The 14,868-nt window shown below is 42.7% G+C and overlaps 1 protein-coding gene across 2 annotated transcripts in view; it reads left to right on the top strand.

The window, feature by feature from the left end:
• The window catches only part of LOC143280618 (phospholipid phosphatase 2-like), a 15,391-nt gene extending 2,634 nt beyond the window's left edge, over positions 1-12,757 (top strand). For both annotated transcript variants that reach the window (XM_076585334.1, XM_076585335.1), the window contains exons 3-7: positions 1,755-1,906; positions 3,544-3,875; positions 5,732-5,852; positions 7,104-7,280; positions 8,544-12,757. In XM_076585334.1, the coding sequence (XP_076441449.1) occupies positions 1,755-1,906; positions 3,544-3,875; positions 5,732-5,852; positions 7,104-7,280; positions 8,544-8,912 (1,151 nt within the window). In that variant the 3' untranslated portion in view covers positions 8,913-12,757. The remainder of the gene's footprint in view (positions 1-1,754; positions 1,907-3,543; positions 3,876-5,731; positions 5,853-7,103; positions 7,281-8,543) is intronic.
• Positions 12,758-14,868: the final 2,111 nt, after the last annotated feature.

Genomic DNA, 14,868 nt, shown 5'->3' with positions numbered 1-14,868 from the left:
GTGTATTATGAAAAGATTATCTTCATTAAATGATATTTCCCAGAACTTGTTTCTGAAAATGTTCGATTTCCAAGTGCAGCCAATATGGTTCAGAGTTGTGGGGTTTATATAAAGCTGCTGTTTACTGTGAATCTGTACATCTATTTGCTTTGAAGAAGTTTTTGTGTGTTGATGTGTGTACCCCAAATGACCTTGTTTGTTGTGAAACTAATAGATACCCAATAGTTGTAAATTCTGCTGTCCAGTGCGTACGATATGGGCTTAGATTGATACAAATGGATGAAAGTAGAATACCTTTGAAAACTTATAAAATGTTGTTTGAACTGGATGCTAGAGGAAAGAAAAATTGTGTAACTGATGTCAGTATTTGTCTGTGTGAAAATGTTTTTTTGGCGAAGTGTGGTTAAATCAAGGTGTGGCTAGCACAGATAATTTTGTTAGAATATTTCGTCAAAGTTTAATTGATCGTAGATGGTAAGCATGGAATTAACATGTTCAAATTTGTGATAGATTTTGTTTGCATAGAACTTTTTGTGGGCTGCATGATACGAAATTGTATTTAATGCTAAATATGGACAAACATTTGAAAATTATATCTACAAGATTTAGGTTGGGTGTGTCGGGTTTAGTAGTTCATCGTCACAGATACAGGAAACCTAATAATGATTAGATTTGCTCTTCATGCTACAGGCAAAAAGAAGACGAAGTACATTTTGTGCTGACCTGTCCAGCTCTCGTAGATATCGGAGAAAAAATATATTCCGTCTAAATATTACTGACAGCTTTGTGCATTCAAGTTAAGTTTGTTGACGTCTTCAAAACGGCAAAATGATGTGTGGAATTTGTCCATGTTCCTGCAAAAAGCATTTGAATTTAGAGAAATTGCAGCTTCATAATATGTTTTGTTATTCTTCTTCTTCTGCGTGCACTCGTATGCACACGAGTGGGCTTTTACGTATATGACCGTTTTTACCCCGTCATGTAGGCAGCCATACTCCGTTTTCGGGGGTGTGCATGCTGGGTATGTTGTTGTTTTCATAACCCACCGAACGCTGACATGGATTACAGGATCTTTAACGTGCGTATTTGATCTTCTGCTTGCATATACACACGAAGGGGGTTCAGGCACTAGCAGGTCTGCACATATGTTGACCTGGGAGATCGTAAAAATGTCCACCCTTTACCCACCAGGCGCCGTCACCGTGATTCGAACCCGGGACCCTCAGATTGACAGTCCAACGCTTTAACCACTCGGCTATTGCGCCCGTCGTTTTGTTATTCTAAATGTTGCTTCATGTGATTTCTTTTTCTTCGTGTCTGTTCAAACAAATGCGACGCAACAGATGCTGTTTGTGCACCCCTTCATAGGAGCTACGGCCTGATGAATAAATCATCCGTATCCGTATCTCTCTCTCTCTCTCTCTCTCTCTCTCTCTCTCTCTCTCTCTTTCCGTCTCTCACCCCCCTCTCTCTCTCCCCTCTCCCTCTCTCTATCTCTCTCTCTCTCTATCCGTCTCTCACTCCCCCCTCTCTCTCTCCCCTCTATCTCCTCCCCACTCTCTCTCTCTCTCTCTCTATCCGTCTCTCACTTCCCACACCCCCTCTATCTCCCCCCTCACCCCCCCTCTCTCTCTCTCTATCCGTCTCTCTCTCCCCCCTCCACCCCCCCCCTCTCTCTCTCTCCGTCTCTCACTTCCCAATCCCCCCCCCCCTCTCTCTTTCTCTATCTCTCTCTGTGTCTCTCTGGGTTCCAGGGATCGGGTCCATCCTGACTGTCCATGCCCTGGTCAAACCCAGGAGGCAGGGTTTCTTCTGTGATGATGACAGCATCAGGTATCCCTATCTGGACGACACCGTCACTAATGACGTCGTGGTCAGCATTACGTTGGTCCTTCCCGCCGCTATTGTGAGTACAGTGCACAAGTGCATTAAGACTTTTTTTGTTGTTGTTTCTTTCTTTTAACTCGGAAAGGTTAACACACTCAGTACGGCCAGTCCTCTCTTCTCCTCTACACAGACCCCTCGGATGTCCAGTAGGTGTCTGAATGACCCAACCTTTTGCTTCCGTCGTCAGAATTGTGGTATTCTTTGTCAACATTCACCTCTTCAGTATAAGAGCCTTCCGCTTGCAATATTTTGATGATGGTAATTGGGGTGAAACGCTGTTAACGTCGTCCCTTTCGCCGTTCGTATGGAGAGAGTTAACGTGCTCATTTGTGTTTGTGTGATTCGTTATCAACACATTATTGACACCGCCCTATAGAAAACAATGACACAGCATCAGTTCAAACCGTCGTTGCCACTTGTCACACTCTTCCCGTTGTTGTCAGTGATAAATCGCACGCGGATTTCGAAGGAGTGCTTCTTGTTTGTGCTTCTGAGCACAAACCAGCTGTTACGCCAACAGGCTAAACGCACATGCTGTTAGCGTGGAGATGACATAAACAAATGAACAAAAAAAAAAAAACAACAAAAAACAAAGAAAGGCGAAGAAGAAAGGCTGATGAAGAAAAAGAAAGAGAAAGAAATGAAAAGAAGGAGGGATGAATGGTAGGAAGGAAGGAAGGGACATATTAAAGAAGAAAGAAAAAAAGAGTAAAAGAAAGGAAGAAGAAAGAAAGGAAGAATAGCAGAAGGAAGGAACATAGCACAGAAGAAAGAAAGAATGTGTGAAAGAAAGGAAGGAAGAATGATAGAAGGAAGGAACGTAGAAGAGAAGAAAGAATGTGTGAAAGAAAGGAAGGAAGAATGACAGAAGGAAGGAACATAGAAGAGAAGAAAGAATGTGTGAAAGAAAGGAAGGAAGAATGGCAGGAGGAGGGAATGCAGGAGGAGGGAATGCAGGAGGAGGGAATGGCAGGAGGAGGGAATGCAGGAGGAGGGAATGCAGGAGGAGGGAATGGCAGGAGGAGGGAATGCAGGAGGAGGGAATGGCAGGAGGAGGGAATGCAGGAGGAGGGAATGGCAGGAGGAGGGAATGCAGGAGGAGGGAATGGCAGGAGGAGGGAATGCAGGAGGAGGGAATGGCAGGAGGAGGGAATGGCAGGAGGAGGGAATGCAGGAGGGAAGAAAGATTCGGGAGAAAGAAAGGAAGCAAAGAAGGAATAAGAAGGAACCGATAAGGAAAGAACGAACGTTGGGAGGGAGAAAGAAAGGTTGAGAAAAATGAAGAAAGAAATGGAGGCAGCTTGCTATCCCACAGTCAGTCGAATGGGAACAAAGACCATTGAGTTTAAATAGATATATTTTGGAGAGAAAAAATAGAAAGAAAAGGAAACAATTCATACACACACACACACACACACACACACACACACACACACACACACAGAAAATTACCTCCACCCTCCCCCTTTCTCCCCATCACCCCACCCACCTACTACACACAATACCCCCCACACTCCCAACCCACCCCCCAACCCAGCCACCACCACCCCCGAAAAAAATATTCCACCAATCTTCTCACATCCCTCCTCTCCCATCTCCCGCCTCCTCCTCCTCCTCCTCCTCCTCCTCCCAACCTTTCCTTCTTGTCCAAAACAGATCCTGCTCACAGAGCTTCTCTTGCGTCGACGATGCCTCCTTACCCGAGCTCACGCCAACAACACGCGACACAGCAGCAGTAGCAGAAGAGGAAGACTGAGGATGGGCGGGCAGCAACAACAGCAGCAGCAACAACAGCAACAGCAACAACAGCAACAGCAGCAGCAGCATCCCCCAGCACTCCGGCAGGTGGTGGCGGTCTACGTGACCTACTTCTGGGGCTACCTGGCGCTGACCCTGACGGTGCTGGTGCTGAAGACCACCACGGGGTGCCTCAGGCCCCACTTCCTGGCTCTGTGCAGACCCGACGTCGACTGGGGCACGTGTGAGGGGTGAGTGGGCGTCTGTCGTGCAGGAACCGTGTGGTGACAGCAGCAACAACAATAACGACAACAACAGCAACAACAGCAACAGCAACAACAACAACAATAATAATAATAATAATAAGTGGAGTGATGGCCTAGAGGTAACGCGTCCGCATAGGAAGCGAGAGAATCTGAGCGCGCTGGTTCGAATCACGGCTCAGCCGCCGATATTTTCTCCCCCTCCACTAGACCTTGAGTGGTGGTCTGGACGCTAATCATTCGGATGAGACGATAAACCGATAAACAGCATGCACTCAGCGCACGTAAAAAGAACCCACGGCAACAAAAGGGTTGTTCCTGGCAAAATTCTGTAGAAAAATCCACTTCGATAGGAAAAAAAAAATAAAACTGCACGCAGGAAAAAATACAAAAAATGGGTGGCGCTGTAGTGTAGCGACGCGCTCTCCCTGGGGAGAGCAGCCCGAATTTCACATAGAGAAATCTGTTGTGATAAAAAGAAATACAAATACAAATAACAACATCAATAACAACAACAACAACATCAATAACAGCAACATCAATGATCATAATCACATCAACAACAACTCAAAACGTACAGATTTGAATAAAACAACGATGATATTGAGAAAAATAGGACACGTATCAACAGCACCCTCGTCTCCTATGATTTTTGGAGAGAGAGAGACAGAGACAGGCAGACAGACAGAAGAGAGAGAATGGACACTCGCGGAATGACTCTTCTGTTTAAAATATCTATTCATTTCAGGACCGAAAGGACAGAGAAACTATGTTTTAACCCAGTGTTCGGTTGTCTCTTTCTCTGTGTGTGTGTGTGTGTGTGTGTGTGTGTGTGTAACATTTCCATTTTCTCAATACAAAATTGGCTTAAACATAGTATGAAAAAAAATCTTAACAGTCATACCAACAATACGTTGAAAGTCTCCCGAATTAAGCCGTATTTCCGTATCATTAAGTTTTATTTCGTTAAGGTGCGTCCCGAAATCCGAAAATTCTATAAACCGCTTCGCACTGACTTGCTGGAAGGTAGGTTGTGTTTGGTGAGAAGATTTGACCTCGTTTTTCTTGTTCACAGTTAAAAGGAAAGAAATACAAATTCTGAACATAACACATAGTGATACTAACTACACCATCAACCTGTTTACTGCATATGAATATCCTAAAGTGGACACCGAATTAAGTGGAATGAACATAAAAGAAAAAATGAATCGATTATTTCTTCGTCTGCCCGTTGTAGACTGGTTCAGTTCGTGCAGATCTAGAGATCTACCATGTGTTGCGATGTGCTTGAAGTGATGGCAACGTCTCCTTTACCGACGAAATATAAAATAATAATCGAGATATAATAAAACACACTCAAAAAACATGATTTAAACGGCGTTATTACGTCCAATACAATCACGTCTATTTATTGCACGAAGAAGAAAGCAACAACATTGCTTTTAATATTATATTTCGTCAAATGATGTCAGATAAGTCTGCTTGCTTTGGAACTGAACATGCATGGTTCGATCCATTTCGCATGCCCTTTCCCCCCCCAAGCTTATTATATATATATATATATATATATATATATATATATATATATATATATATATATATATACATATATATATATATATATATGTGTGTGTGTGTGTGTGTGTGTGTGTGTGTGTGTGTGTGTTCATCATACTTACTATAGAACACTCTTAACAATTTCTTCATCTCTTTTTTTTTTTTTCTCCTCATGATTCCTGTACTGGATAACGCGCGAGACACAAGTGAGTCATGAAGGCTTTGCCTCTTGTTTTCTTTTGTTGTTGCCGTTGTGAATAAGCGACACAAACCCCTGTGTATTTCAGCTACGTGTCAGACTACAACTGCACCAACACGGAGGTGACGGAGGCTGACCTGGACGCTGCCCGCCAGTCCTTCCCCTCAGGACACGCCGCTCTGTCCCTGTACCTGGCGCTCTTCATGATCGTGAGTGGCAGTGGTAGTGGCAGTGGTAGTGTTGGTAGTGGTAGCCTGTGGCAGAGTGGTAGTGGTGGTGGTGGTAGTGGTAGTGGCAGTGGTAGTGTTGGTAGTGGTAGCCTGTGGCAGAGTGGTAGTGGTGGTGGTGGTAGTGATAGTGGCAGTGGCAGTGGTAGTGTTGGTAGTGGTAGCCTGTGGCAGAGTGGTAGTGGTGGTAGTGGTAGTGGCAGTGGTAGTGTTGGTAGTGGTAGCCTGTGGCAGAGTGGTAGTGGTGGTGGTGGTGGTGGTAGTGATAGTGGCAGTGGTAGTGGCAGTGGTAGTGTTGGTAGTGGTAGCCTGTGGCAGAGTGGTGGTGGTGGTGGTGGTGGTAGTGGTAGTGGCAGTGGTAGTGTTGGTAGTGGTAGCCTGTGGCAGAGTGGTAGTGGTGGTGTTGGTAGTGGTAGTGGCAGTGGCAGTGGCAGTGGTAGTGTTGGTAGTGGTAGCCTGTGGCAGAGTGGTAGTGGTGGTAGTGGTAGTGGCAGTGGTAGTGTTGGTAGTGGTAGCCTGTGGCAGAGTGGTAGTGGTGGTGTTGGTAGTGGTAGTGGCAGTGGTAGTGGCAGTGGCAGTGGTAGTGTTGGTAGTGGTAGCCTGTGGCAGAGTGGTAGTGGTGGTGGTAGTGGTAGTGGCAGTGGTAGTGTTGGTAGTGGTAGCCTGTGGCAGAGTGGTAGTGGTGGTGGTGGTGGTGGTAGTGGTAGTGGCAGTGGTAGTGTTGGTAGTGGTAGCCTGTGGCAGAGTGATAGTGGTGGTGGTGGTGGTCTTAGCAGTAGTGGTAGTATCAGTGGTGGTAGTGGTGCTTCTTTCAGCAAAAACAAAACCAACAAAAACAAACAAGAAAAAAAACAACACAAGAAACAGCAATGACAATCCGTTCAATTTCCTCTAAAATGACATGTAGGTCATCCCTGTTTCGCCCATTCTAGAGTTATTGTTAAAGTTTAACGATTCCATAGCCTTGAACGGCCACCGGTGTTACGGGAATCCGTAAACGGTTCAGTTTAAAATGACATCTGTACCAAGCAAGAATGAACGAAATTAGAATAGTGTGTTGGTACGAGAATTCTCGTCCCTGCTCCACATGGGAAGTAATCATGGTACGAGTTAACTCGTACCATGATTACTTCCCCTGTGGACCAGGGACGAGAATAATTTAGTAATATAGATAGATAGATAGATAGATAGATAGATAGAGATATATATTTTCCCCTTTTTTCGTATCCCCAGCTGTACCTGGAGGCGAGGCTGAGGACGCGTCACTGGCGCCTGGCGAAGCTGACGTCATACGCGGTGCTGACGCTGTACGGCACGTGGTGCGGCGTCACGAGGGTCAGCGACCACCAGCACCGCTTGAGTGAGGTGGTGGCCGGGGGGCTGCTGGGACTGGTCATGGCTGGCTTCACGGTCAGTGTCTGATCGCTGTCAGTGTTTTAGTTTGGTTTAGTTTAGGTATTTATTGTTCATCTATTTGTTCATTCATTCGTTTGTTTGTTTATTTATTTATTTATCTATCTATATATCTGTCTGTCTGTTTATTCATTTATAGTCTGTTAATATACGATGATGATATTGGACTGAAAATAAATGATATTTTATCATTATCACTAATATTATTATTATTATTATCATTTGTAGTAGTTGTAGTAGTAGTAGCAGCAGTAGTAGTTGTTGTTGTTGTTGCTGTAGTTGTAGTTGTTGTAGTTGTAGTAGTTCTATTGTCATTCTTCTTCTTCTTATCATTATTATTATCATCATTATTATTTAGAAATCATCAGTATCATCATTTTCATTATTATTACTTAGAAATTCATATAGTGTCTGATGATGATGACAATGATGCTGATTGTAACAATACTTCTTCTTCTTCTCTTCCTCCTCATACATCTCCACCTACTACTACTACTACAGCTGCTGGTGCTACTACTACTACTACTCACCTGAATTTATATAGGGCCTATTGTCTAAATAGAGCGCTTAAAAACAACGGGTTAACAGATCCCTCCTCCCCCCCGCCCGCCAACACCAAACACACACGCAGGCACTCACACACACACACACACACACACACACACACGCGCGCGCACGCACATGCACACATACATGCACGCACATACACACGGGGTCGCGCGCGCACGCACGCATGTACGTATGAACACACACAAACACACACACACTACTGCTGCTACTACTACTACTACTTCTACCACCAATACTAGGCGCGCGCGCGCGTGTGTGTGTGTGACGGTGTGTTTGTGTGGGTGGGTGTATGTGTCTTTGTGTCTCTGTGTGTTATAAAGATGTAAGGGAAACATGCTCTCTCTCTCTCTCTCTCTCTCTCTCTCTCTCTCTCTCTCTCTCTCTCTCTCTCTCTTAATATTGTTGTGTCTTATCGTTGACTAATAAAGTTTTTGAATCTTGAATCTTTTGAATCTCTCTCTCTCCCTCCCTCCTCTCTTTCTCTCCCTTTCTCTCCTCTCTCTCTCTCTCTCTCTCTTATATTATTACTGTGAAAAAACAAACAACAAAAAAACACACACCTGTCTTGAGGAACTTCAACAAGAGATTCACGTGACTCAGTCACTGAATATAGACCCTGATGTTTACCCCCCCCCCCCCGGCCCCTCCTCCAACCAAACCCTCACCCCTTTCTCGTACATTTCATCACAGTTCACACAAGGTGCCAGGCCCTCTCTACGCAATGCCAACGACAACGACGACGACGACAACAACGACAACGACAATAGCACCCTGACACACCAGGACGTTGAGAGCAACGACCACCACCACCGACATAACGGCCACAAGTGCACCTTCACCCTCTCCGCTGACCACGTCGTCGATAGCGAGGATGATGACGACGACGATGACAAGCAGACGAGCATAGAGACCGAAGCTCCTGAGACGCCTACGCCCTTGCTCTCGAACGGAATCAATCGCCACTTTGTCTCTGGGGCCACAGGGTTGAGAGCGGCGCCCTTCACGTTAGAGGGAAACAAGCAGAAGTTTGCGCGGAAGACCAGGTCGTCGCTGTATTGAAACGGGGTGGTTTCCCTTGAACCGAAGCTTTCTTTCTTTCCTTTTTTTTTTTTTTTTTTTTTTTTTTTGTGCGGGGTGTCTTTGATAGTTGTACTTGGTTGTTTTTTTGTTGTTGTTGTTGCTGTTGTTGGGGTTGCGAAAAAGTGAAAATGTGCGATCAAGAAAGGACTTGACAACAGACAGAACTCCCGAGATTAATTAATGAAAGAGATGTTGTGATGGGTAGAACTGCTACAAGCGGTAACCTAAACTGTAGTGAAACTCATACACACTTGTCACGACACACACATACACAAACACGTACGTGGGAGGTGCGAATGCGACTGTATGCAGATACACACACACACACACACACACACACACACACACACACACACACACACACACACACACACACCATCACCCTGACTCATAGAAAAGAAACTAAATGTCAACTACTTTGGTAGCGCCATTGTCTTGTTTCAAGCGATTAAAAACAAAATTACATGTAAACACACACACACACACACACACACACACACTCTAACACACACACTAACACTAACACACACACTAACACACTTTTAATGAAACTGAAAGATATACGTAATTTCAAAAAGACAAAGTCCCAAAGTATAACTATAAAGATACTGACTGGGAGAAATTCGAAAGTATGCTTGCTTGCAAAAACACTGAGTCCGTAAACACTGGGGATATAGAAAATTTATATTCCTTCTTTACTGACACCATATTACAAGCCGCCGATATATCAATTCCAAAATGTAATTCGCTTAAATCAAACAAGCATTTAGGAAATATTCGGTGGACGCCAGCCTGTGAAGCAGCAGCAAATGATAAAAAAAAAGTAAGTTTATAATTTATATGAAAAACAAGTCACAAGAAAATCTTATAGAAAAGAAAAGGGCAAACCATTATAGTAACATGGTCATTGCACAGGCTAGAAGACAATATTGGTCCTCATTCTGTAATAACGAGATATTCAGTCATAAAGATACTAAAAAGGTTTGGAAAAAATTCAGTGAAATGAAAGAAGGTATAAGTTTGCCATCTTGCCCAATTAAGACAGAAGACAAAGAATTTCCGTCCAGTGCATAGAAAGCAGAAACATTTGTAGAAATGTTCTCAGAGTCTGTGCGATTGGAAGGTCTATCGCCTAAAATGAGTAAACACAGAACCGAAGAAGAGAGCAAAAGTGATTATTCAGATCCAAGTCCCGATAACAGTCAAAACATCAATGCTCCACTCACACTTAGTTAGGTTAAAGACGCATTACTATCCCTCCCTAAAAAGAAAACATCTGTAGGACTTGACGCGGTCTCAAATGAGATGCTTAGACACTTACCAGAAAATTTTGTTGTTTTGTTATTTAAGCTTTTTCAAAAGTGCTGGATTGATGGTTTAATGCCAGCACAATGGAAACAGTCTATTGTAATACCAGTTCATAGACAAGGAAAATGTAAAACAGATAAGAACAGTTACAGGCCAATTGCGCTAACATCACATACTGGTAAGCTGATGGAAAGAATAATTTTGAGAAGACTGATGTACTATTACCATAAAAATAGAATTATCCCAATTAATCAAGCGGGCTTTCAGAGAGGTAGATTTGCAATTGATAATTTGGTTAAACTTACAACAGATGTAAAACAACAATTTGCTAGAAGAAAAAACGTTCTTGCAACTTTCTTTGATATAAAGAAAGCCTATGATCAAGTCTGGCATGCAAAGTTACTCTTTAGACTGAAATCTGTTGGCTTTTCAGGGCGTCTCTATAATTATATCAAAGATTTCCTGACTAAAAGACGTATACAAGTACGAATCGGAAATACGTACTCAAATCCTAAGACTCTTCACATGGGATTACCCCAAGGTTCTGTTATTGCCCCTGTTCTATTTAACATCTTGCTGAACGACTTACCCCAACACTTATCAAAAGACGTGATCCTAGTACAATACGCAGATGATATATGTATGTGGATGAATGTAACTATGAAAAGAAATACATCAAAAAGGGCATTAAACTATATTAAGAAAACATACCAAAGAGAAATAGATAAATTGAATAAGTATATTGTCGACAATGGTCTTACATTATCAGCAGAAAAAAACTCACATTATGCTTTTTAACAATGGTAATAATCCAGAAGAGTTACCAACATTTAAAATTGAAAATGAGCCCATTCAGTACAGAGATATGATTAAAAAAAAAATTTAGGCTTAATGCTTACTTCAAACTAGCTTGGAATGCCCATATTGAATATATAATAACAAAAGCAAGAAAATGTTTAAACTTGCTCAAAGTTATAAGTAAACAGTACTGGGGACAAGACACAACGATATTGAAACATTTATCATCATCACTTATTCGATCCAAACTATCGTATGGACAAGAAGTCTTTTTCAATGCTCCAAAGTATTTGTTAAAGAAACTTCAAAGCACTGACTGTAAAGCATATAGACTTGCCCTTGGCGTACCTTTCCACGCATCAACCCTCGGAACATATAAAGAAATAGGAGAATTACCTTTGGATGAATACCGAAACCTGGCATGTGCTAAATACGTATTGAGAAGCTCAACAACTGAAAATTTTACATCGGAGGAAGTAAGAATTACATCTGAAAACAACTTCCCCAAAAGAGCTAAAACGATATCTTATCTAACACCAATTGGCACGTTTGTGTCGAACCTCTTCCAAAAGTCCGAAATTAATCCAGATAATGTATACACGCAGAAAACAGTAAGTCCATACCCCATTTGGGAGATGAGTAAAGCACAGTTTGATATCAATCATACTGACATTGCAAAAAAAGAAAATCCAAATATCATGGCAACAGAAGTCCAGTTACACCTTCTGAATAGATACCGTGACCACTTACATATTTACACAGACAGCTCACTCCTAGACAATGGCCAAGCAGGTTCAGCTTTCGTTATACCAAAACTGAAAACAGAACGATCATACCATATTGGTAAAGATCGATCAATATTCACAGCTGAACTTAACGCTGTTCTTATGGCTTTAAATTATATTCTTGATCTTCCAGTTTGCCTTCTTCAAGTCTTATTTTGTGTTGATTCAGAATCTGTATTATATGCTTTAAACTCATCAAATTGTAAGAACAAGTCCAAAATAATAGAAATAAGTCACATTGCACATCTTTTGAATTTGAGAGGAACACATAACTTTTTGTTGGGTTCCTTCTCACCTTGGTCTCTTATATAATGAATGGGCTGACAGGGCTGCAAGAAAAGGTGCAAAACACCAACAGGGAACCACAGAGCTTTATGTGCCTTTGTCTGTACAAGAGGGGTACCGCTTACTAGAAAAAGCATCATGGAGCAAAGTTAGGGAAGTATACCAGCAAAATGGCAAAGTTTTAAATAAAAGTATAAATAATATTCAACAACCGGAATCTGTCAATCAATCAAATGCATTCAGTAATTTATTCAGATTAAGGCAAATTCAGGCATTATCAAACAGGATAAAGCTGAACGCTTTTATAACAGTTCAGCAGAGATGCATATGTGGAGAATCTATTTCAAGTAAACACATACTCTTTGAATGTCAGAGTCTGAAATCGTTTTTACCAAACTTCTCAGAAAATTTGAATGTATTTTTGACAATTTCAAGATGTTATCTGCTGTTGCGGAAGGTTTGCTGCATAGGCCATATTGGACATTTGTTATAGTTGTTACAGTTGTTTGACGTTAGCGTTTCCTTCTATATTGTACCTATGTCTCCCCTTTTAATGTCTTATTTTTTCCAGTGCTCTGTATCTTTCCCCACCACACACACACACATATGCGCACACACACATACACACACATCATTCATCACCCTCTGTCCAATACCGTTCCCACCACCACGCTCCGCCCTCCACCCCCCCACCCCTCCACACACACACACACACACACACACACACACACACACACACCACCCCCCACCCCCCTTTTTTTTCTTTTTTTTTCCGTCTAATATCACTTGAAGTGGAAGACGTTAAACTGAAGACTACTACTACTACACTAACACACATAACACACACGTGCTCACAGAAACCTAACAGTGACTCTTGAGAGTGACACTGATATAATGTTGTTTGAAGAAACGTTTTACGTATACAGATTTCCTGAAACTGGATCCCCAGAAAAACGAACAAAAGAAGAAGAAGGCTATCCAGTACATGTGTGGAAGTGAGGCATGTAAAGTGCTTCCTCTCCGTTCTTCACGTTTGGACTCCCAAATGATTAGGATTAATTTTGTTGGACGTTCATTGCATTGTACATTTGAAACATAAAGTGGGTATCAGTGACTGTGGAGTGATGGCCTAGAGGTAACTCGTCCGCCTAGGAAGCGAGAGAATCTGAGCGCGCTGGTTCGAATCACGGCTCAGCCGCCGATATTCCCCCCCCCCCCCTCCACTTGACCTTAAGTGGTGCTCTGGACGCTAGTCATTCGGATGAGACGATAAACCGAGGTCCCGTGTGCAGCATGCACTTAGCGCACGAAAAAGAACCCACGGCGACAAAAGGGTTGTTCCTGGCAAAATTCCCTAGAAAAATCCACTTCCATAGGAAACACAAATAAAACTGCACGCAGGAAAAAATACAAAAAAGGGTGGCCCTGTAGTGAAGCGACGCGCTCTCCCTGGAGAGAGCAGCCCGAATTTTACGCATACCTGCCAAGCTGATGTTCAGGAGCATTTGATCAGGGGGTTAGCTTCATTTCAGTGTCAGTGAAGAGGAAAGCAAAATGTCCACGCTATCTTCGTAAACCCTTTCTCTTGATTACTGATCTGCAGTGTTGTGCCTCTGGGGGAAAGGGTTAAAAAGGGTTAAAGGTCCCAAAGCCTTGTTAGCGCCACAATGACAGTTTTTCATCTCCACTGTGTCTAGGGCTCGGCATGGGAAGATGACTGAAAGGAAAGAAGTATCTCCTTCTGCTGTTCCTGCAGTATTGTGCCTCTGGGGAAAAGGGTTTACGATCCCAAATGCATTCTTACCGCCAAAGGGACAGTATTTAATCTCCGCTGTGTTCTCAGGGGCTCGGCAATGGAAGATGATAGGAAGGTAAGTAGGCAGGAATTATCTCCCTTCTTCCGCTGTTTAAAATTAATGTTCCGCAACCTAAGTCAGACACCCATTCACACCTAGACGGAGTGAGAAAAATCGGAGTTAAGTATGTGCCTTTCTCGAAAACACAACACCATGTCGAAACGGGCTCTGGAAGTCTGATGGTCACTGGTGAATAACAAAGCTGGATTAGAAGTCCAACGCCTGATTGACCGATTCTGCCACGAGCTTTGCCAATAAAGAGAGAAAAAAATTAATCACACTTCTGAATCACTCTGGCAATAAAAGCCATACTGATATTTCAATCAATACCCAGGCTGTCGTTAAAGTGTTTCCTCTCCGTTCTTCACGTTAGGACTCCCAAATGATTATGATTAATTTTGTTGGACGTTCATTGTATTGTACATTAATTTTGAAACATAAGTGGGTGTCAGTGACAGCTCGTGTAAGTAATGAGTTAACTTTGTTCACTGTTCATAAGACGTATTTGCAAGCCAGTTCATCAAATGTCGTCGCTTCTTATTGTCTGACTGCTATTCTGAATTGGTTGCTTCCCTGTCTGTCTGTCTGTCTGTCTGTCTCTCTCTCTCTCTTTAATAAAAAAAAATACATACAAGCACAAACTTGTAGATCAAAAACATTGGACAAAAAAGGGAAAGAAGAAAAGACGACAAAAAGACAAGAAGAACAACAGCAGTAACACTGAACAACAATGTCACATCTCATGACAAATCAGTTATGAGTGCTTAACCCCCTCCTTGTTCACCCACCCCATCTAGCTAGAGAGCAGTGCGGATTGTGCTGATTGCACGTAATTCTCAGTCTCAGTTCAGGCTGTCACTGAACTGAGATCAGCCTCTTCTTTGCTCGTCAGTGACAAGATTC

This window comes from Babylonia areolata, chromosome 3, assembly GCF_041734735.1.
Source record: "Babylonia areolata isolate BAREFJ2019XMU chromosome 3, ASM4173473v1, whole genome shotgun sequence".
Taxonomy (NCBI): Eukaryota; Metazoa; Mollusca; class Gastropoda; order Neogastropoda; family Buccinidae; genus Babylonia; species Babylonia areolata.
This window is presented reverse-complemented; position numbering and strand designations above follow the sequence as displayed.